This window comes from Coloeus monedula (assembly GCF_965178545.1).
Source record: "Coloeus monedula genome assembly, chromosome: Z".
Lineage (NCBI taxonomy): Eukaryota > Metazoa > Chordata > Aves > Passeriformes > Corvidae > Coloeus > Coloeus monedula.
In genome coordinates, this window is record NC_138822.1 from 49,695,584 (window position 1) to 49,717,676 (window position 22,093).

Below are 22,093 nucleotides of genomic sequence, written 5' to 3' on the forward strand. Positions count from 1 at the left end.
CTTTCTGCATCCATCATTTTAGAATACATTCATTCATGTTCTATAGAGATAACAGATATCATATTCTTTTACCTGAACCCTTATACTTCGTCCTTATGTTGTTATGCCAAAATCATCCAATACTGAAAATACTTCTGAAAATACTGTACTGTCATTCTCTTGTTATGTCAGTCACCCATAGGTGCACAGGGAATCCAAAAGTCTTATTCCTTTCCCATTCAGAAACTTCGTCAAACCACACTTTTAATACCAGAAATGTATTAAATTATAAGGCAAACATAAGAGCCCTATTTGACTCAAATGCATTACCAGTGCTCTTTTTTTTTCTGCATGAATAACTGTCACTCTCATTTTCATTTTGGTAATTACAGAAAATGGGCTGATTTTTAATGTCTGTTCCAGCAGAGCTGATGATGTTGATTTCAGACTGATTCAGACTTTAAAGTCTAATTCATGCAGTTGATCCACAACATTAACTGGCGTGTAGGTTTCATGAATTTGATAAAGTGTCTTTTATAAGAACAGATGGTAATTTTTTGATACGTAAAGCTTTAAATGGACTCTATTACAAAACCACTTTACATGCTTTCTTTAAAAAAACCACCAACCAACCAAACCAAAACCCACCAGAACACCAGAATCGTACAAAAATTGCTCCCCCACAGTGCTCAGATACTTTAACCCAAAGAAATTGCTGACAGATTTGTTTTCAGCCCAGCAGAGTAAAGAGCTGACAACATTTTTTTTTTTTTTTCTGGATATGGTAACTTAGGTCTATTTTTAGGGCTTTTTTTCTTTTTTTAAAGTACACCAAAATAGCAGTGGGCTTAAAAATCACCATCTGCTTCTAGAAATGAAATAATTCTCTGAAGAACAGATAATAGGCATAAAAAGCCTACCCCCAACTCTTGGATCTTTCACAGCAAGACTGAAATTCACAATTACATATTATGTGTAAACATTATTTATTTCATCAAACAATACTGCAGGGTCACAACACACCTGTAAGTGTTCAATATACCTATTTATCACTTATCACCAGCATAAACTGTTTACATTCTAGTCATGAATGATTGACTGGCAAGTGCTATTGCTTTTATGACTTAGAATAAAGCTGCTGATATTTACAGCACAATAAAGACTCTCCCTATTTCTTTCTTTATCTTTGACTTAGTTGAGGTGGGAAAGATTCTAATTTTTATTTTTAATGCCCATTAGAGCTATTCTGCAATTAGCATGTTAGCATTATTTGCAAATGCATGTAAAGAGATCTGAGCTTGTTTGCATCCAGCTAGTTTGGATCCTGCTAACAATGAATGGCCCAGGACCTGTACACTTGTTTGCTGGCTGAAGCCTGTCAGCAGTTTCCCCATCCTCAGCCTCTGTGTGTGCCTCTGAAAGCTTGGATGATTGACTGCTCAACAAGAGCATCAACAGCCTTAGAAAATAACATGGTACCATTGGTACCAGCCAGTCCTCACCCTTGTATCTTTTGAACCTCACACAATGTAAACTGAGCTTGAAAAAGGTGGAAAAGGAGAATCCATTAGTCTTCCACAAAAAGTGGTTTGATTAAAGAAAAAAGGCTAAGGCAAAAGTCCATGTCCCACTTCCTTCCTGAATTAAAACTCCTGCAACTTGGTCATCACACTTTTTGTGATGGCTCCAGACACAAACAGCACATACCCAAGGTTAGATGGCACACATCCCCTCTCCTCAGCAGGGAATACTGGGGAAGTGGGAGCAGGGACTGTATAAAAGAATTGTCAGAAGGTGGCAAAGGCCAAAGAGGAGGAGAGAACCAGTTTCATTAGTATGCGTTCTGGTGGGACAGTGTTTGCTAGTTCTGTGATTTCAGTAAAGATGACAAATTTTCAATGGCAGTAATTTCAGTTTAAAACATTTCCATGTTTTGAACCACAGAAAAGCATTTATCTTTTTAGTATCATTTTCAAGAAGGGTAGTTCGGTTTGGGTTTTTTTCCCCACGATAGTCCATTAAAAAACAATGTCTTTTTCAGAGAATAAGACTAAATCTTCTAAAATAGAAAATTTGATAAGACACTGCAAGATACTTAAATGACACATAGGATAAGTTATAAACAAACAAGTTCACAAAATGAAGACATTTTGGAAGTAGTAGTATTTAACAAGTACCATTTCTAACAGGTTTGTCTCTTTTTTGTAATATTGTGGTTATTTAAAATCAAAGTTCACAACAGCAGCAATTCAGAAAAAGAGATGTCCATAATTCATATTTATACTTGGTGGATCAGAATTTTTGCAAAATTAATTGTCTAGCATTTAAAAGACCTGCTAGTGACCGCTGAGCAACAGTATTTAGGCTAACTTTTTGACAAAAACAGAGCAGGAAAATAATGGAGAAACATATGCTTTGTTGGTATATCCTGCTTTGGCAGGGACAAGAATTCCTCAAAGTAATGTGCAAGAGTCATCTATTTCTAGTAAACAATTAAGAAATATTTTATTTGTGAGGGAAATTCATTCTTATTTTTTTCTGAGTCAGTAGTCAGTAACTACAGAAAGGAGCTTTTGCAAGAAAGGGAAGAAAAAAGTAATTAAGGGAAGCAGAGAGTTTTAAAAAACTTTAGTGTTCCTTGGAGATTTTCAAAGGAGACCCTCTTTACTGAAGAACAGTTGCAGAAAAAAAAGAACAGACTATGAATAGCCAAGATTCCTAGTGATCTCACTGGGAATTACACATTTATTTGGAAAGCATTAAAGGAATAAGATTACAGAAGCAAGACCTGATCCAAATTCCATTATGTAAATGGAAAAAGAAAATTTTGTTGTCTTAAAAGGAAATTGAATTGAGCTTTTAGTTCCCAGTTAATGAGATATAGAAAATGTTGAGAATTGCAGGGGAAGTGATAAGGAGTGATGCCATTTTGGGTTGGGTTCGTTTTTTTCATATTAAATACTTATTTAGTTTGCAATTTACTCAAGATTTGTCATCATAAGACTCTGCCTCCTACTGACTACATCTGTCTTAAGTGGCATTCAGATACAATGGAAATGGGGCATACCACAGATTCTAAATGTTTCATTAGAGTCTATGGGTGAGCAAAGAAACCTGTTTAACCTGCACAGGATCCATTGCTTATTCCAGACAATTTATTCCTTTCTTCAATAGCATACAGTTATTGCTAGTTCTAATGGTATTACTTGGTTTGAAACAAACACTTCATAGATTCCCCTTTCTTTTACAGTTGGGATACTTTCGTGATTTGTTTGATTCCACTAAAGTTGCTTCTGTTAGTGCATAGAATCACCTAAATGGGTGCCAAGACTGCAAGATGATCTCACAAACAGGTTCTCCCACCACTGCTTAGTAACACTTAGGCCAACTGGACTCGTACTCTGCACACATGTCCTAGAATCTGAACCCAACTCCAGGATAAAGGATTAACCTTTTGTGCTGCAAGGTTCTCAAAACTCTCAACTTTTGCTGGACCTGGAATAAATTCAAGGCACTCAGTCACAGCAGAACCGTTCTGGAAGCATATCACAGGCATGAGATTTGTTTCTTCTCTGAAGTTATAGGTACACATAGGGGACTACAAATAATGTAAATTTCAAGAGAGAAATGGATCCAATTTGATCTATTTTTCTTTAAAATTAATAAACTCAGGCCATGTATAAACTATCCAGTCATATCCTGTAAAATTTTAAACAGTGAAACCACAAGGGAAAATAAACTAACATCTCTTCCCTTTTTATCTCAAAAGTGTCTGAAATGAATTGGTTGCTAAAGAAACCTGATATAATTGTGACAGAGTGTTTTGAAACCCTTAGTGGAGTTCATCTGAAACCTCAGCATAACAAGCGGCCTCTTATCTGCGTACTATTCCAGGAAGAAATGCATGGCATTTCGTCATCACAGCTGAAAGAGTAGCTGGCTCTGCACGTAGGCTAGGCGAGAATAAGAGCCCTCAGCTATAATGAGGGCATGCTGGTAGCTAATGCTTAGTCAGAGGCCATTTCCTTCAGCTTTTGCTACTGCTTGTAGGAGTTGTAATGCAGTAAAAGGCAAAAACTAAAGTGAACATACTGAAGGTCAATGTTTACCTTCTTTCTCTACTTTTTCCCAATGAAGATTAATTCTGAAGAAATAGCACACATGCATTAATGTGGTGACATCCTAAACCATCCCCTCTATTACAGGGACTTTAAGTAGCTTTATTTAATGTGGCAGTTCATGAGCAGAATTACTTACAAGAGAGAGAATCATAAAAAAGCAGATGTCTTTTTTTTTTTTAGTCTGACATTTAAAGGCAAATTAGTAAGTGGGAGTTTAATATAGATATTTCCTTGTGAACATTGATCTTGAATTTCCAAGCAGGCAAACCGACTTTTCTCCTTAATAAAGCTGTTGAAACATAGATAACTTCTAGCAATTACTTCAAAACCAGGGATGAATCTTCATATGTGAGGGAATATGGTAAGGAACATTTCTTTTTATAGGCTTTTCCTCTTCTGTACATCCTGAAGATGATAATATGAGTGATGTACTGTCATGATGCTTTTTAACACAGGAATCTGCATAATTTGAGCATGGAATGATTAATCAACAGAATATGAAAATGTTAAATGTGAATGTGTAGCAATGTTCAATGTTACAATGTAAGTTTGTAAGATGTTTCATTCAGGACCACATTTTGCTCTGCCTGCAGAAACATTGGCAATTATTGTGAATTTAATGTGCTATAACTCTGCTGATTTAAGCATACAACTGTATGTACTGTACTACTGAACACACACTGGACTGAGTCATTTTATATACATGCAGTTGCTGGTCTAAATAAGGGCTAGATTCGACTTGTTCTGTTTAACTCACTGGCTGAACACTGAAAATAGTTGGCACAGATTTTTCTCAGGAAATTCAAACTTACACAAGCAGAGGAAAAACATTGCAAATGAGATGCTGCTGTGTGCAAAAAATTCATCTTGGGTAAAACTTTAAACCCTAGAAATAAATCTTGTTTTCAGTTCTCACAAATAGGCTTTTCTATTCAATTCTGAAGGTTTAAAGCAGTTGTTAATCAAATACTGTACACAGTACTAAGCAGGAAAGTGTTCAGTTATTTCTGAAACACGTTATTTTGAGGCTGTGTTTGAATCTTCCATATTTATGTGATGAGAGTTATGTCACAAAGTTAATCATTCCCAGGATGCTAGCATTCGGGGTAATGAAAAACTTCTTGTGCAAGCAGTCATTAATCAGTGAGTCTAACATTGCATAATGCTTTCTGAAGCATGTGTTATGTGATCAGAGTACAAGGCTGCATAATACAGCAAAGTGTTTATGCCATATGCTGACCTTTTCTAAAGCAGAAATGGAACCATGTGATGTGCCGCTCCTGCCAGCATTTGCTTATTGCCAATAATTAAGTTTGATGATATGAAGAAACACAAACTTGTATTGCTTTAGAGTTCTAAAAGGAAGAAGCTTTGAAGTTTTTGGCACAGTAAAGCACAAAGATAGCCAACTTGGCTTGGAAACACTACCGTTGTCCATTATAGGCACCGCCCATCAAAACTGGAATCAAGTGCCCTGCTCAAGTGGTTACTGGCATTTGTGTAAAGGAAAACATGTGCATCGTTACAGGACTGCTGTATTAACCAGAAGAGCATAAAGGTCACAGGAGCAAAGCAGTCAAAAGCATGCTTGGTACCTCAAATCTCAGAAGATCATAATAACATTTGATGTTCTTGTGCAATAGTGCTAGTAAGCAGCTATTACTTAATCTCCTACCAGTATTACACAAAACTATACTTGCGAAATACTTCAGATGAATATGCTGTAATTACATGAAATATAAAAACATGTATAGGGCAAAATGTTTTTGTAACTCTAAACACACATACCTGTGGAGATGTGGTTTAGTGAACTATTTTAAAAATTGAATCAGTGCTTTAAAAGCTTCTATGCATAACCTTTAAACTATGTGCTGGAAGAAGAGTGGACACATGGACATACATTTTATATACTATGCACACACACACACACACACACGCAGAGACTGTGATCAAAAGCTCATCCTGTACACAGCTACTTTGTGTCTGTTGGCAGAATCAGGCTACCGAGCTGGAATAACCAGCTTCATACAACTTTTTTAGCACAGCCAACTGTAGCTATGCCACTGTTGCTCCAATACCACCTCCCCTTTAACTTGCCAGTGTTTCCTTCTCTCTCACTGATGACAGTTTTTTCTATTTTGGCGGTAGCCAGTATCCATGACTATCATCACCTGTTAACAGCAATTCAGTTCCATCATGTGATCTATGATATGGTACCAATGGCTGAAAAGTGATTTCTGGTATTCCTTGCTTACACTGAGGAAGTATTTTGAAGCTTAACTAAGAGTCCTAAAGAGTAAAGCAGACTAGAGGCACAATCACAAAACTAAGACTATCTCTATACAGAGAAATAGGTGTTCTCGTCCAAAATTTAGATTCTCAAAATTCTTGCTGAGATTTTGCAGCAGGAAATGATGATATTAAGCAACGGCGCTTAGAAAGTACTGTATCCAAGGCCTTTTGGGATCCACCCTAAGGAGTCTGACTCATTAAGCATCTTCATGTTTAGCAGACAGGGGACTGTACAAAGGAGATGCTGGGGACAAGAGGAAAGTGAGTAGGTCTCTCATCCTTGCTACAGCATCTGTTATAAAACTATTGTGATACTTGCTGCATGAGGGAACTGCAAGACAGGCCTTCCCTCTGTAAACTATTAGGTGGATGTCATTATCTCTACATCCCAATAAATTAACTTGTAGAATAAGTAATTAAAGCAGAGAAATTTCATCATGAGTAACTTCAGAGAACCCAGGGGACAGATCACTACTGTAGTAAAGTATGGCTCAGGTCAATTAAGTGAAAGGAGAGGGCAGAAACTGAGTTGCTTCGGTGTTTCATGGGTCCTTCAACTACTGAGCAGTTATACAGATGGAACGGCCATAGCTATCCTCTTCACTTTTTCAACGAAGGACTGATGTCAGGTAAGATTTGTAAAATCCAAAATGAAGACAGGAATTTCACTGAACCCAAGGTGGAAAAAACCCATGTCCAAGTGTTCATTTACAAACTAGTAACTTAGAATCCTTCTTGTTATGCCATTTTTGTGGCTCCTACTTCCCTTCATATGTTATACAGACACTCTACGAATCATGTTTGGAGGTTATGATCTCTACTAGTCTTCTGGGTACAGAACTCAGGTGCTGTAACCAACCAATACAGAAAGATCTATTTTGTGCAGCTGCTCATGAAGATACTAGAAATGACTGTTGAAGTGAACTGTGACTTAAGAATGTCACTGAACCCACCCTACAAAACCTCTTTCATATACACTCTCAAGACCCAGTGCTTCTTAGAAGCATGCTCCCTGGCTCTCTTCTCCCTTCACCCCTGCCTGGATGGGGTGGCCAAAAGATGATAACTACAGGACAACATGAACCACACACCCTGAGGGGTCACTAGCTGGGAATACTCACATGCATTTACAAAAATACTTCAGCTTTGAAGGCAACAGTCCCAGCAGTAAAGACTTATTACACAAAAGATGCAGAGTCAAACCCTTCCACACAAGCCTACAGATGTATTACTAACATTTATATGTCACGAAAACACAACCGTCACAACTCTATCCTTACAATTATATTTTTTAACTGTCTTTCTAAGCTGCATGGAAGAGACACATTTAAAAAAAAAATTCTACAACTGGCATCAGAATCTTTAACATACTAAAAAGAATTGAGCCAAAGATGATATCACAAAGTCCCTTATGCTTAAGGGAAAATGTTAAATCAATTAGCAGCTGCCAGAATAAAGAAGCAACAATTTGATGTATAAGTTCCTTACAAAAATAACAAACTTTCCATGTTCTTCTCAAAGTGGCTATATTATGCAACAAGAAAACTGCACCATATTCTCAGCTCTTTAATGTTTCAAAAGCTTTATTAGCATACACACAGAAATTATAATCAAAGGATAGTACTCACTAGCCAGAACTTTGAAGAGTTTATAAACATACATGTACAGACTATGCCTTAGAGGGTTAATGTACTATTTTGAACTCAAGTATTGCAATAGGAGTTAGCTTTGGCACAGAATGTTCACACCCTCTGTAATAAATTCTTTTAACATACTTCATATTTCTTCCCATGTGAATGAATGTCCTTGGAAGAATTATCTGCTAGATAAAAGCTGAAGATGAAATCTAAGTCTAGACTTATTTAAAGGGGGTAGACACTGATCTTATAATCTATGACACTGGCTGATTAATGAGCTGCTCATGATTGCTGCAGGCCTCTCCAAACTGCAGGAGCAAATGATACTATAGGACTGGGAGGAATGTGCTATCTGGATGACACACCTTTGTTGAAACTTAAGAACTCACTTTGACTCCTACTACATTTATTCTAGCCTTGAACTACCACATGTACATGACCAGATATATGGTAACACACATGCACACCCTCACTACTTGCCTGCTACTTCTACAGCAGAATTTCTGTGCTACAGAACACATGCTAAGTATGCCCACTTGCAGCAGTCATGGTATGTGCTGTGCGGGGTCCACTGTTTTGCTTGTTGTGCTCTTGCACAAACAAATTCAAAACTTCCTGAAGCAGAATAGTAGTATGACATCCCGAGGTATTGATCTGGTCTTGCCTGACAGTCTGGATAATTTTATTTATATGTACACACACATATATGCACATATACATACATATGCATGCATATGACATGCCAGTATACACACACATATATTACAAAGCATAATGAACACATTGTGTAAACACAGCACGTTCTGCATAACTACAGAAACTTCTATTCAACTCTGTTCCAAGGTTGAAATGGAACATGATTTAGATCTATAATAAAAAAGGTATATTACCTAATCCTTAGTGATAACACAGTAATTTCTGATTACATCTTTCAAAGATCTTTCGGGAAAGTTTTTTAAACTCTACTAACTTCGTTTATAAAATAACAATGTTCTTAAAGTGAAGACAACCCATACAAATTTTTAGAAGTGTTCCCTGCACATTCATGTCCAAGACTTGGAGGAAGAAAAAGCCAACCAAAAAAAAAAAAGGACGAATAGAAAAAAAAGTCATTGTAATCCCACAAAGTAGACAACAGAAACTGTATTACCTTTAGCTGAAAACAACTCATCTTTTGGCTTATTTGCTTGCGATTTTTCTTTTTCTCATTTCTGGAGATAGATCTCTTTCTAAAAGTGTGCAGAAAAAGAACATCTTAACCACATCACCATGAACTTTATCACACCTCGAGTACACAGACTGCATCAGCTTCAGCAGACACTGAAGCCCTACAGCTTTTCAGCAGTGTCATTAGGTTCAAGAACATTCCACAAATGAGACATGAAAGCACATCTTATTCAATGCACACCACTCAAACAATTATTTTTAAGCACATTTTTAAAAATTGCAAATAAATCCCCTCTATAATCTCAGCAGACACCATTTCAGCAATTTTCTTGCAAGAAAAAGTAGTAAGTAGACTATGCAGTGATAAATTAAGATTTCAATTACTCTTTTCACTTCTCATCTATCAGTTGGGTTTGGTATGTGAAGTGGCACTAGTGCCAAAACGCCTTACTTTACTCCCTAAGTCTCCCAAAACCAGATTCCAAGTAGCATGATATTCTGCCCTCTCCTGTGGTGATCTCTTCAGCAACTGTGACTATGATTAAATGCATTAAAGAGCAATGACTAAGTAGAATATGAAGCAGCTGAGAATGATACATCCTGATGTTTACTATTCTGAATGCAGCTGGTTAAAAGCAGCTCTAGAAAGCATTGATATGAATCTTGGTGTAGGACTATGACTAATTTCACATAGACTGACAGAATTTCAACAACAACTGAGCACCAACAACTGCAAATGTCATAAAATGGTCCAGTAGAAGACATCTCCAAGAGCACTTAACTGTATCATTACATAACCTTGGAATAAATAAAACCCCTTTTTTTCATTACAGGTGAGCTACTCAAAAGCATTGAACTGACCAGAGCCATGCAGAAAAGCATGAAAACTTCATCCAGTAATTTAGTAAAACTACTAAGAATGTGAGTTACTTCAGTAATCTTGAAAATACAAACAGTTTACTAGATTAACGGCTAAAATTATATGTGTTATATAAAGTCACACATTAATTTCTGCATGAAACTCTCCAGGCAATTTAGTAAGTTGAACGTACAAATGCTGAGAAGTTATCAGCTGAAGGTAATGAACCTACCTGTGTTATAACTTTTCAATATCCAACTCAGTGAAGTGAAGAAAAGTTCACTATCCACTTGAGCTCAGCAGCAACAGGAGAAAAAGCTGCTTATGTGTAGGGACCATGAGACAGCCATTCAGAAAACCAGCGGAGGCCAGGGCTCACTCATCCATGAGGTATTGTGGAGAAAAGCTTGGCTTTACCAGGAACTGAAAGAGTTGTGCCTAAATGCTTGAAGGAGGATTTGCCAGATTATACCTTTCATAAGGAAAAGTCAGCCTCTACATGAGCATTTCTGTTACAAGTAACCCTCTTGTGGAAGCGGAGTTCTAAACTGCTATTTATTATGAGCACTGCAGCCATCATAACACGTCACTTAATAAACAAGACAGTAAGTGATTACCACATTTTTTGCTAAAATATTGTTTTTCCAGAACTACTTCAACATCACTCCAAAGTACCTTTAAAAATTGTCCTACTGATACTCACTTTGTAATAATATTCAAACTGTTGACTTCAAAGAAGGAACTCAAATTGCTATGATATGACATGATCTCCTCCTGAGAAAAGGAATGCAGAGACCACTGTGACAGCAAAATTATTTTCTGTGATCAAAACTACTAGTTAAAGGCATGAATCTACACAGTCATATGCCACAGTATTTAAACTTATTAGATGTTTTTAAAAAGACATTCACAGAAACTATTTAATCAGTGCTTGGTAGAAAAAGAAGCAGCTCAATAACCAGACTGTATATCAAAGTTATGCAACAGAAACTCATCAGCATACACTTAATATTTTTTTTCCTATTAACATAACTATTTCCTAGTCAGTAAAAATGAAAATGACATGTTAGCATTTCAAAAACACGAGAAAATGACCCTCTAGGCTTTATATGACTATCAAAACAAGTACCAGTACTTTATTTGCAAATTATTGTGCAAGAAATGATCAACTCAGCAAGTTTACCAGTCAACAAAGTGTGAGCTCTACCAGTTATAATCAATTTACATGTAATGATATGTCTAAATATGAATTTAAATGAGTTCTTGTCATTTCATGTTGATGAGCTGCTTTATCATCATAGAGATGGACAGTGACCATAGCTAATGTTGCAGAAACAGCAAAGCATGCACAAGTTTCATGAGCCAATGGTAACCCAGCATGAATAAATTTCTTTTCATGTAAAAAGACAGCCTTGGACTGCTAAGCCATATTTATTTTCCAATCAAATTAACAAAAATTCTTTCTATGAGTTATTTCCAGGCATTTGCTGTATATGCTGCATCCACTGCAAATACACAGTATGAATTACAAGTTTTCTTACCTTGTAACCTAGCACATTTCTCTTTCAATGTATGAAAAGAACTCTGAGGCCACCACAAAATAAAGAACCTTTCAATATCATCCCAGTTGTATATAAATATACATTGATAAAATTTGCAAAAGGAATATTCTGGAGATAAAGATAATTCTAGGTTCTATTACAGCACATTAGACATTTCCCTGCACAACATCTTTAATACAATCATCAAAAATTTAAAATAACTGGGGCAAGTGAAATAAAGTTCCTTCACAGCCGGCAGTGCTGATCAGATGAGATGTTAGAAAATGCAAGACAATGGCAGTTTTAACATACAAGAATGTATAATTAAAGGCTGGCCTCAAAAATGTCTTCATTTAATAGAATCAAATTAATATAATGGCAACAACTTTATCAAAAGGACACCATTAAGTGCTAAAGTGAATTTAATTTTGCTTAGAATAGTGTAAGACAAACAAAGCTTAACATTTTCTAAATGATAATCCTTTTCATTTCCCCTAGCTTTATTAATAATATAGATATTCCAGTAGAATACTCAAGTATAATTTTTAGTGATATACAGAATCATTTTAATGCATATTCGGTACAATTTCTTATTTTTGGTGTTCAGTAGTTGCTTTTGTTTTGATAAAATGATACAGCAGATTTATGTTTAACATCACAGATACATTTTGTCTATGTAAAGAATTTACAGAGCTTTTTCAATTGTGGAATGGTATGTTTCATACACGTGAAATTTTAAAAATGCTGCATGAACCTGTGACTTTGCCAATACGCAGATCAACCATCAGAAACTGTAATGAGCATGAGCTGACACACATTCCTATCTCGGCTTCGTACAGGCATGGACACATTCAAAATGTTGTAACATCTGTATGATTTGCTGTTACTTTGGTGATTGTGATATTCCAGGTGCAGATGGAAAGTGCACCTTAATGGTCCTCATAGAAGTACTTTTATCCCCCTGTATTTTAAAGGCATCAGATTCTTTTATTCTCCCTTGTAGCGAGGAGGTCTCTTCTCCTTAAATGCAAGAAGGCCTTCAATTCTATCTTTTGTTGGAATAGTCTGCAATGAGCAGAGGAACAAGTCATTATTGACAACAAAAAACAATACCAAGGAAAATATTTGCATACAAATCCTAGTTCTTCAATGCATCCAGGATGCATCAGAAAAATTACAACACAACAGAAAAATTAAAACTATCTAGTCAGATATAGGAATGTATCACACACTTCAATGTGACATAAGGTTGATTAACAATTTGGGTGGAGAAGGAGCACCTTTTCTCCAAACAGATGAGTGCAAGAAATTCTCTAGGGTTTGTTTTTGAGGGTGGGGGGATTGCATGGTTTGAGTTTCTTGGGGTTTTTTTGGTTGGGTTCATTTTGGGTTTTTGGCAGGGAAGAAGGTTATTAATCTGATTACCAAATGTCTTAAATAAGCATATAATGCTGACGCTCCTATTTCCATCATAAAAAACTTGTCTCAAAGTCCACGAACATACACTCAGACACATCATTCCCATGTTTCACAGGCAAAGAGGTTTGTCTCAATTTTTTATTGGTTAGCACATATGCCATTAGTGGCACATGTCAGCTAAGTGTCCTTTGTGTTATTTCATGTTAAACCAAAACAAAGCAAAAGCAAGGCAGTCCTTGGCCCAGCATGGTAGTGTATGACTGGCTAGGGGTATGGCTGGTACTGCTTCACTACCTTCACCATAACAGTACTGGTAGGGGACATGTTATTGTCCTGAACTACACCGCCCTCCTTAAATTCCTTACAGATCAGACCAAGTAGATGGAAGGTTTAAATAAAATGCCAAAAAGTTTGCAGAAGAAATCACAGAGCTATTTCGAGATGAATTTCTGCATGTTTCATAACAGGTACCAACAAAGCCTGTTTTCTGTGTTTTTTCCATGTAATCATATTTACATACCTGAGCATAACAAGCTTCTTCAATTGCTAAACCTGTTACTAAGTCGACCTGGGGAAAAGAATACAACGGTTTTTAGAAGATTTTTTTAAAATTTATTATATATTATTTCCTCACAGCTAACAGAAATACTGTGTTTGTATATGCCACATACTAAAATACTTCTGCAAAGTTCTTCTACACTATTTTAACATAGCAATGCTACACTGATGTGGTGAGAATGGTTAGTATTTCTGTAACAGAATCCTGATTTGGTAATACAGCTAGCATGTAATATACTCAAAAAATGTCTGCTCTTTACTACAAGTCATCTGGTTAGGGAAAAACCATCAGTTACCTGCACATTTATAATAATTTCATTTACTACAGGGGAAAAGATGAACTGCAGGATTATTTAAATTTTTTTCTGAAACAACATATCTTCAAAATGTCATACAAGAACAGTATGAACAAACTCAGCTCTAAAAAGGATTTAAAATAGAAGAAAAAAAAGAACCCAATGTCTATCCTACATCATCATCATCATCTATTTTTAACACATTTAGTTTCTTTGTGAGCCACTCTGAACAGTTGAAAAGGCTGATTTTTGCCCTCACTATTTCTCCATCTGTCTTAAGCACCCTATGCTGCAGGATTCACTAGCTCTCCACTTGACCACTGGAAGGACTATGGCTATGCATCACAAGCAATTTTCAAATGGAGATAAGCTATAGGATAGGTCACCAAGGTAAGCCATGAAATCTGTGCCATGGAAGTTTTGTAACAACAGCTTGGATGACCATTTGGCTTGGTTGGTTTTGATACAATAGATCTTGTCTTGGGCCTCAAGACTGAACTAGAAATGAGCATTCAGAATCCATCTAATCCTATCATTCTTAATCCTATAAACACCATTATTTTGACCTTTCAATCCACTATATCTGGTAGCCAGATAACACAGCCTGTAGCATTTTGAACCTTGGGTATTGAACTAAATCTCGAATTCCACCATTACTTGCTGTGGAGACCTAACAAACATACTCTTCATGCAATGGCATCTGAGTTTGGTTCTGAGGCCACCACTTACTGGTGTTATGCTTTGCTGAACTCAAATATATCACTAGTGGCTTTTGTGACTTTTAAGAAAAAAGGACAAATTAATCTTCTTGGATTCAGATGCTACATGTGATGTGATCCCCTTTTCCTTGCACCAGATTGAGCTACCAGGTGGACTGGTGCAGAGTCTAACTTTAAGTATGACCAACCTGATGAACTCAGGATCTGTACACCTACAGTAAAATACATATCCAGATGGGATTTTAACTGAGCTTTAGAGATAGGTCAATAGTGTACAAAATGGAGTGGCAATTAGAATTAAACATCAAATCAAGCTCCAGGTACAATTTTAATGCTAACCATTATTTAATTATTAAAAATAAATAATATGCCCTTCAGCTTTTAACTTTATTAGTTACTAAACACTGAGAGCTTGACAAACTTGACAGAGTATGACTTTGATCATTTTTCCCACCTGAGATTTGAAACACAATTTGTTCATAGTAGTTTCTGTTTACTTTCTACTTAATTAGCAGAGTGCACTACTGAGGTTACTAAGCCTTTTTACAGAAATCAGCATCTCAGGAGTCTGAGATATAAAAAATTTACATTTCATTCTCATTCTTTAGAAAGTTTTCACCAAATAGACTTCGAAAGACTATGACAAGCTAAAAACAGTTCTAGAAAAATAATTTTACCACAGTACAACTGCTGCCAACCTGACTTCTGGCCTACTCTCACGGAAAGTACAGATCCTTACCTCCATTCCCTGATTGATAGCTAGTTTTGCAACTCTCATTGCTACAGGTCCCTAAAATGAGAGAAAAAGTTTATTCATATAGCATCAAAATCTGCAAGATTTGTAGTTGAAGAGTCTGCACATCAATATTCTTATATTTGGACCATCTAGACTTTGGATTTTCACTAAATTTATAGTATATAAGTCAGATAGTAGACATTTACATCCAAACTGATAGTTTGACTATTGAGAAAAAATAAAAGTATACTATTTTCAAAAGAACCTAATTAATGTATTTGGTTTATGTTTCAAAGGTGCTGAGTGCAACCACATTTGTTAAGCTTTATCAATTTCCTTCAAAACAAGGCTCAGAATGGCCGGCCACCTTAAGATACATCATTATAGGTCTTTTCAAGGTCAATCCTATGTCCCTACTATCACACAATGGAAACACATGAAAATATGTGATCATGAAATAAAATTAATCGAGGCAAGCTTCAAACCTACAGTACACTATTGCAAAGCCTGCACTGGTCAAGTGATGACACTCTCCTGGGAGTGACTGAGATCCCCAGTGAGCAGAGGGATTTCCACACTCCCTCCCAATGTGCTGCAGAACAGCAAGATATCTTTGGGAATCATCTCAGTCCTGTGCCTATCCTTCAGCATCAGCTTGTAGATTTTCAGGCCTGCTGGCCTGCTGATTTGGGAAAAGCCAAATGCTTATGAAGCAGTTCCAATAAGAAGTTGTAACCATAAATCAACCTTCCAGAACCACTGTATGTTAAAATTTTTACTATACTTTTCATTTTTGTCTTTCAATAACCACCATTAAATGCCATACCTAAGATATGACATTTTACATTTCCAATGAAAAATTTTAGCTGTTACACTTGTGATCCAATAAAGTGGTTCACTAATTATTTTATTTTTCTGCTTCTTATGAATTTTCTACCTAGGACCTTTTGCTTCTCTTCTGAGGTGTTCAACAGCAACAAAGTAATCCACTACAGTAATTGCTATACTAAAAAATAAAAACTGTAGACTATTTTTTTTTCTTGTTTAAAAGTTGAAAGCCAGAACACAAAATGAAAACACCGACCAGGTCATGGCAAGATGAAGATTGATGGAGGTTTCTTCTTCTCTATGAAATAATTGACAAACACCATTCAATAAAAGAGAGAAAACTTCTGATCGCTGGCCACATAACTAGCATGGCTTTTTGATACATAACTTTGTGACAGTTCTCTTTAATAAAGCTGTTTCTTTTTCAGTCTTCTTATTTGGTAAAAACTAAAAACCAAAATCAAAGTTATTTGTTATACCTGAGGTAAGAATTCTTTCGCCAAAGCTAGTGCTCTTCTGTATGCAGCATCCCCTGCTTCATTCTGTTCTACCACATGGCTAATCAATCCTATTGATTTTGCTTCCTCACCATCTACAATGCGTGCAGAGAAGATTAGTTCTTTTGCCAATGACACTCCAATTGTGCGAGGTAATCTTTGTGTCCCGCCTAGAGTTTGTAAAAAGAGAAAATGCAACAATTAGTTTCCCATGTATCTGTACCACAAATGTAGATTCCTTGTTCATTTTCATTTTAAATTCCATAAACAATTACATAAACATACAGAAATTCAACTAGTACAAAGGCATTATTAAATACCTTCTTCAGTTTTTCAGACTACATCTAAATTGAAATCAATTGCCCTGTTTCTTAGAAAGACATGTAAATAACTGAAAAGAGGTACTATTAATAGAGATTCTGTTCTATTACAGAGAAATTACCTTACTCATATCAGCCAAAAGCCAAACAAAAACTACTTGACAGTAATTAACATATCCAAACCCTCTGCTTCTTTTCAACACTATATATTTTTATGATATAAGTCACCACTTTCAAAGAACTATACTTAAAAATAATATATACCTTAACAAGACTGTAGTCCATTCTAATACTTGCACCTTAGGGACCATATTTATATGTAAACTAAACTAAAACCACTACTAGACAAGGTCTCTAAGAAGCCATGGCTGTGTCTTGTCTTACTCCTGCATTATTGTTGCAACCTTAAAGCACGATTACAAAAGCTAGGGAAGAACAATGGCAGGTTCAGATCAGCAGAGAAAGGCATTTAACTTTATAACAGTTAGCTGTCCTTAGCACGTGAAAAACTTCTTTGACTTAGCAGCATTTTCAGAAGGTCATTAAGCGGTAACTACATTAACCAGACAAGAAGATTGCTTAGCTGGACTAACAATTAACTTTTGAGAACTAGTAAACAACGAGAATGTAGGAATAATCATTATCAAAATGGAAGAGGTAGATTCAAATCACAGAAGCACGTTTATGAATTAAAACAGTGGAAATGGCCTTTATCCAGGAGAAAGGTTTGGAAATCATAAGGTCTACCATTTTAATATGGATCTGAAACAAATACTCAATTTATACAAACAGTCTGAAAGCAAAAGTTTCTTTCCAAATAGTTATTTCTGCAAGAGCATGCTAATATATTCAAATATAAATATATATATATTACATATATATTCATATAAAAATACATGTATATATGCAAGAGGAATATTTATAGGAGTTGTTCATAACACTGTGCAAATGTGTGCCCGACTAACAAAATATATTAATTTCTACTAAATAATGGTGGATTAAGCCACCAGTATTTTATTCAAGCCATTCAGTTCTCTTACTGATGTTTCCTGAAAATACTTCCAATACATTTCTGAGATAAATAAACTGACAGCAAACAAACTAAAAGCTTTTGTGATTTAATGATTCAGCTTTCAACTACTCTTTTTTTCCAAACCACAAGCCTCAGTACTACTATATTCCTTTCCAAAAAAACAGATCTACCTTTAAACACCTTATATAATACAAAATTGCAGAAGGTTTGTTTCTGCCTTATGCCTGTCCAGAATATTAGAAGATGATGATCTATAACAAAACCAGATATATTTTCCAGGCAAAAACTGGAAGAATGAAAGAAATTATTATAACAATTCAAATAAAATTTGTAGAACAAAAACATTAGTAAAAACAAATAATGTGATGCTCTCTATGATCCTACAATGCTTGAGAGGATTTTAGCAAGACTGTCCTAATGGTCAAGGGCAACAGGCAACAGCAAGAGGAATTCCTATTCAGTACATTCTGCTAATCCTGCTAATTTTCTAAAGCTAAACCAGTGATAGTGCTAGGGGTAAAATTTTGCTAACAGCACAATTTAGAGACATTTTTCTGAAAGGGGCAAGGGATGCTCATACACCAAAGTAACCCCACACCATAACCCAAAATACAGTACAAACCCTGAAGTATAAGCCTTCCCTTCAGCCTTGGCTTGCCTCACTAGTGACATTCATGGAGAATGACTAAAGCTGTATCTATCAAATTTATACCAGACCTACATGCCAGAAAAATGTGAGCTGTGTTTTCAAGAAACTCACCGCTTCTGATACTGAGCTGTACCATCACCACAAACATACATTTATTGCATTTTTTATTTAAATATTGAACATCTTTTAATTTCTCACCCAAATAACCTGTCACACTAATCAACATCTATTCTTACACACATTTTATGCACACATTGGAACATAAAAAATGTCTACCTTATTCTCCTTAGGAATATTTTAGTCACAAATTATTCCTTTCACCACAGCCATGGAATCCAGAAATGCATCCAGTTTGGCTTTTGATTAAAGAAACCTATTTGTCTAAATGGTAAGATCTGAAACCATACGAGGCTGAATTTACTGACTCTTCATCTTCTCCTTCTTTCTTGCACGTATTCCTAGTATTTTTCTTTACTTAATTATCTGCCCCTTCCTTTACTGTTTTATCTCTTCTATTACTGCTTTACCAGGAAATGCTGAAAACAAAGTTTCATTGAGCAACAATATTTCATAACTTTGACCAAACAATGGATATGTTTAAGCATGAAATAGTGTTTATAGATTAAAAAAACCTGTTCTTGTCAGTGTCTTACACAATAATGATTAAAGAGAAAAAAAAAGCAGACTATAGTTGTTTGGCTGCCTCCTACACTGAGAAGCCATTAAGCAGAGGAGCATACTCTTTGATTAATATTTACAGAACAGAAGCCAACAGTTCACTGCATCAATTATATATATTCAGTAGTAGGGGTAAGATATATGCACACACAAAAGCTGTAAGACCAAATTAATCAAACACAAACAACACACTAAAATACATCCAACACACCAAAGTTGCATCCATTTATGAAGAAAAGATGGAGTACACTGCAGATAGATGCTCTGTTTTGGTAATACACAAAGAACACATAATATCTGCCAACTATAATCAGAAATAAAGGAAGTAACACCCGGTCTTCAAAGACGTTACTTAACCAAGGCATTTCATCTAAATTTAGTGCAGAATTTGATGCGAGAATAGTTGTTTCATCTTCACAAATTTAATGACATGTTATTTCAAGGACTAGTGATCTGGTATTACTCATTGTGTTGATAAAAGTGTTTAACACACAGTTGCAATGGTAATGTGTTCTTACCTGAAATGGTATATACTCAATGTCATAATACTTGTAAGTAGCATTTTTAGATGACACTAATTAATATTCAAAGTTTGTTTACAGTGAAAAGACACAGTTAACAAAAGACTGCTAATTTCTGGTACAAAAACTGTTAACCAGTATTTTTTACAATTTAACAAATAGTTGATTTTGCATGAATATTTACTTACTGTCAGTAATTCATCAATTACAAAATATGTACACAACTGGTTTGAATTAAGGGAATTACGTGATAAATGCCCAAGAGTATATCCAACAAGATGAAGCAACGAGCTTACTGGAAATAGATTCATCATTCTGGCAGAGAATATCTACAGTCAGTAGTTTCTCATAGCTGACAGCACTGTCAAAACATATTGGAAAAAATCGTGTTCTGACAAAAAAAATCCAAACTTTAATTCAGTAATAATCCTGTTTATTAAGTCAAGTAAAAACCAGTCTTCCTTTCCTATCCTATCCTATCCTATCCTATCCTATCCTATCCTATCCTATCCTATCCTATCCTATCCTACCCTATCCCTTGGTTCTCAGTAGATTAATTTAACCAACAGGTTTCTAGCTTTCTTCTTTTTTAAAGAGTACTGTGCACGTCTTACATTTTATTAATAACTAGTGGTGAAACCAAAGGCTGTCATCCACAAACCTTCTAATTATTCAAGTAAAATGTATGCTTGTGATTTTTTTGCAGGAAACTCTTAAGTATATTTTTCACTCTTCCATTGAAGCTCATAAAAATATGGAGTGCAGAAAGCTGCTGTTCATAATAATGAATCTTCAACAACGTAAGTCCATGAAAAAACTAATATGGATAAAATGGTTATTTTAGTATAACATTTTTCAGTCATGTTATGTTGTATTTTAAAAGTCTCTGTAACAAACATAGCTTCCACTTTTAAAGTACCTGCCATCTGTTGCTAAGTTAAGCAATTTTCAAAATATAAAACATGCTAAATGTCTAAACACTCTACCTAGATAATACTTAACACCAATTTTCCAAGAGACTATTTCCAAGATTAGGCCTTGATTCTGAGAAGTTGTACGTGTTTTAGTTAACTTAAATCCAGATATAAATCTTTATGGGCTCAGGCTTCCGCAATTTTGTCTCAGAAGAAACATGAAGAGTACTTGCCCAGCACAAACCAGAGAGCTGACTAACAACCAAAACCAGCTTAGACTGGGAAAGACACCAATACAGATGCAAAAAGAAGACAGTGAAAATGTGATGGAGAAGAAAAGAAAACATTATCTCTGCAAGAGGAAAAAAAAGCACTGGGATGACAAAGAGCGGGCGGTAGGTAAGGCCACTCTTACATAGCCACATAAGTCATTGTTTGGAAAAAGACTGGAGATCTGAGGAAAACCTGAGACAGTGGCCTGAGGTTGCCCCAGGGTCTGTAATGACTGAGAAAAGAAGTTTTTTGAGCAAAATTTCATATTAGGTTGCCCAAAGTGCTCATAGAAGTCTGGCTTGTCAGTCAAGCCAAAGAAAGCCCCACAGGCACACCAGACACAATCTCCCTAGCTGAGGTCCAAGACGCAGGACGACTTGCTATCTGTGCCAGCCTGGCTGTGGCAAACCCCATCTCCAAAACAGCCCACTTAATTTGCAAATCAGTCCTTAACTTTCACAATCCGTTCTATTCATCTGCATCTGTGGATTGGTTTATTTAAAAATCTCTCTTGAAAACGCCTGTACCAAACCGCCATGCGTGGGTGGCTTGAAGGTGACAGCTTGAATCAGAAGAATATAGTACTTGGCTTGAAGATGTACGAATGCTTAAGATGCATGAGAGGAAGTGTAAATACACTTTAAGAATTCACTAGCAGTTAAATAATTACAGCTTTTGTACTGAAAGATTAAATGGCCATGTAATTTAGAAAAACTAATTTATTTTCAAAATAAGTAATTGTCTTGTAGATTGAGAAAATAGAAGATGGTTTCCTAGCAGATGGCTGCATATGTGAAATGGATGGGACCAAAGAAATGCATCTGGAACCCAAAGTTTATAAAATGGACTCCACTTCAAAAGGGATTCTGCACCTGGTGTAAGGAGCTCACTCCACATTTCACTCACAAACACGGTACAAACAACTCTACTGTCAGACAAAATACTGCTTGAGAAGCACAGACCTGCATTACCCCCCCATGGACTCCCAGGACTTGCGGTATTACTAATGCCACTGACAATATGTCTTATTTGGTTTTAAACTGAAATTATTTGCGG

General features: G+C 35.8%; 1 protein-coding gene across 2 annotated transcripts in view; it reads right to left on the reverse strand.

Moving 5' to 3' along the window:
* Positions 1 to 11,467: 11,467 nt before the first annotated feature.
* AUH (AU RNA binding methylglutaconyl-CoA hydratase) overlaps positions 11,468 to 22,093 on the reverse strand; it is a 116,743-nt gene continuing 106,117 nt past the window's right edge. For both annotated transcript variants that reach the window (XM_082301217.1, XM_082301216.1), the window contains 4 exons: positions 16,632 to 16,819; positions 15,328 to 15,378; positions 13,536 to 13,583; positions 11,468 to 12,661 (listed from right to left, as the gene is read on the reverse strand). In XM_082301217.1, the coding sequence (XP_082157343.1) occupies positions 12,584 to 12,661; positions 13,536 to 13,583; positions 15,328 to 15,378; positions 16,632 to 16,819 (365 nt within the window). In that variant the 3' untranslated portion in view covers positions 11,468 to 12,583. The remainder of the gene's footprint in view (positions 12,662 to 13,535; positions 13,584 to 15,327; positions 15,379 to 16,631; positions 16,820 to 22,093) is intronic.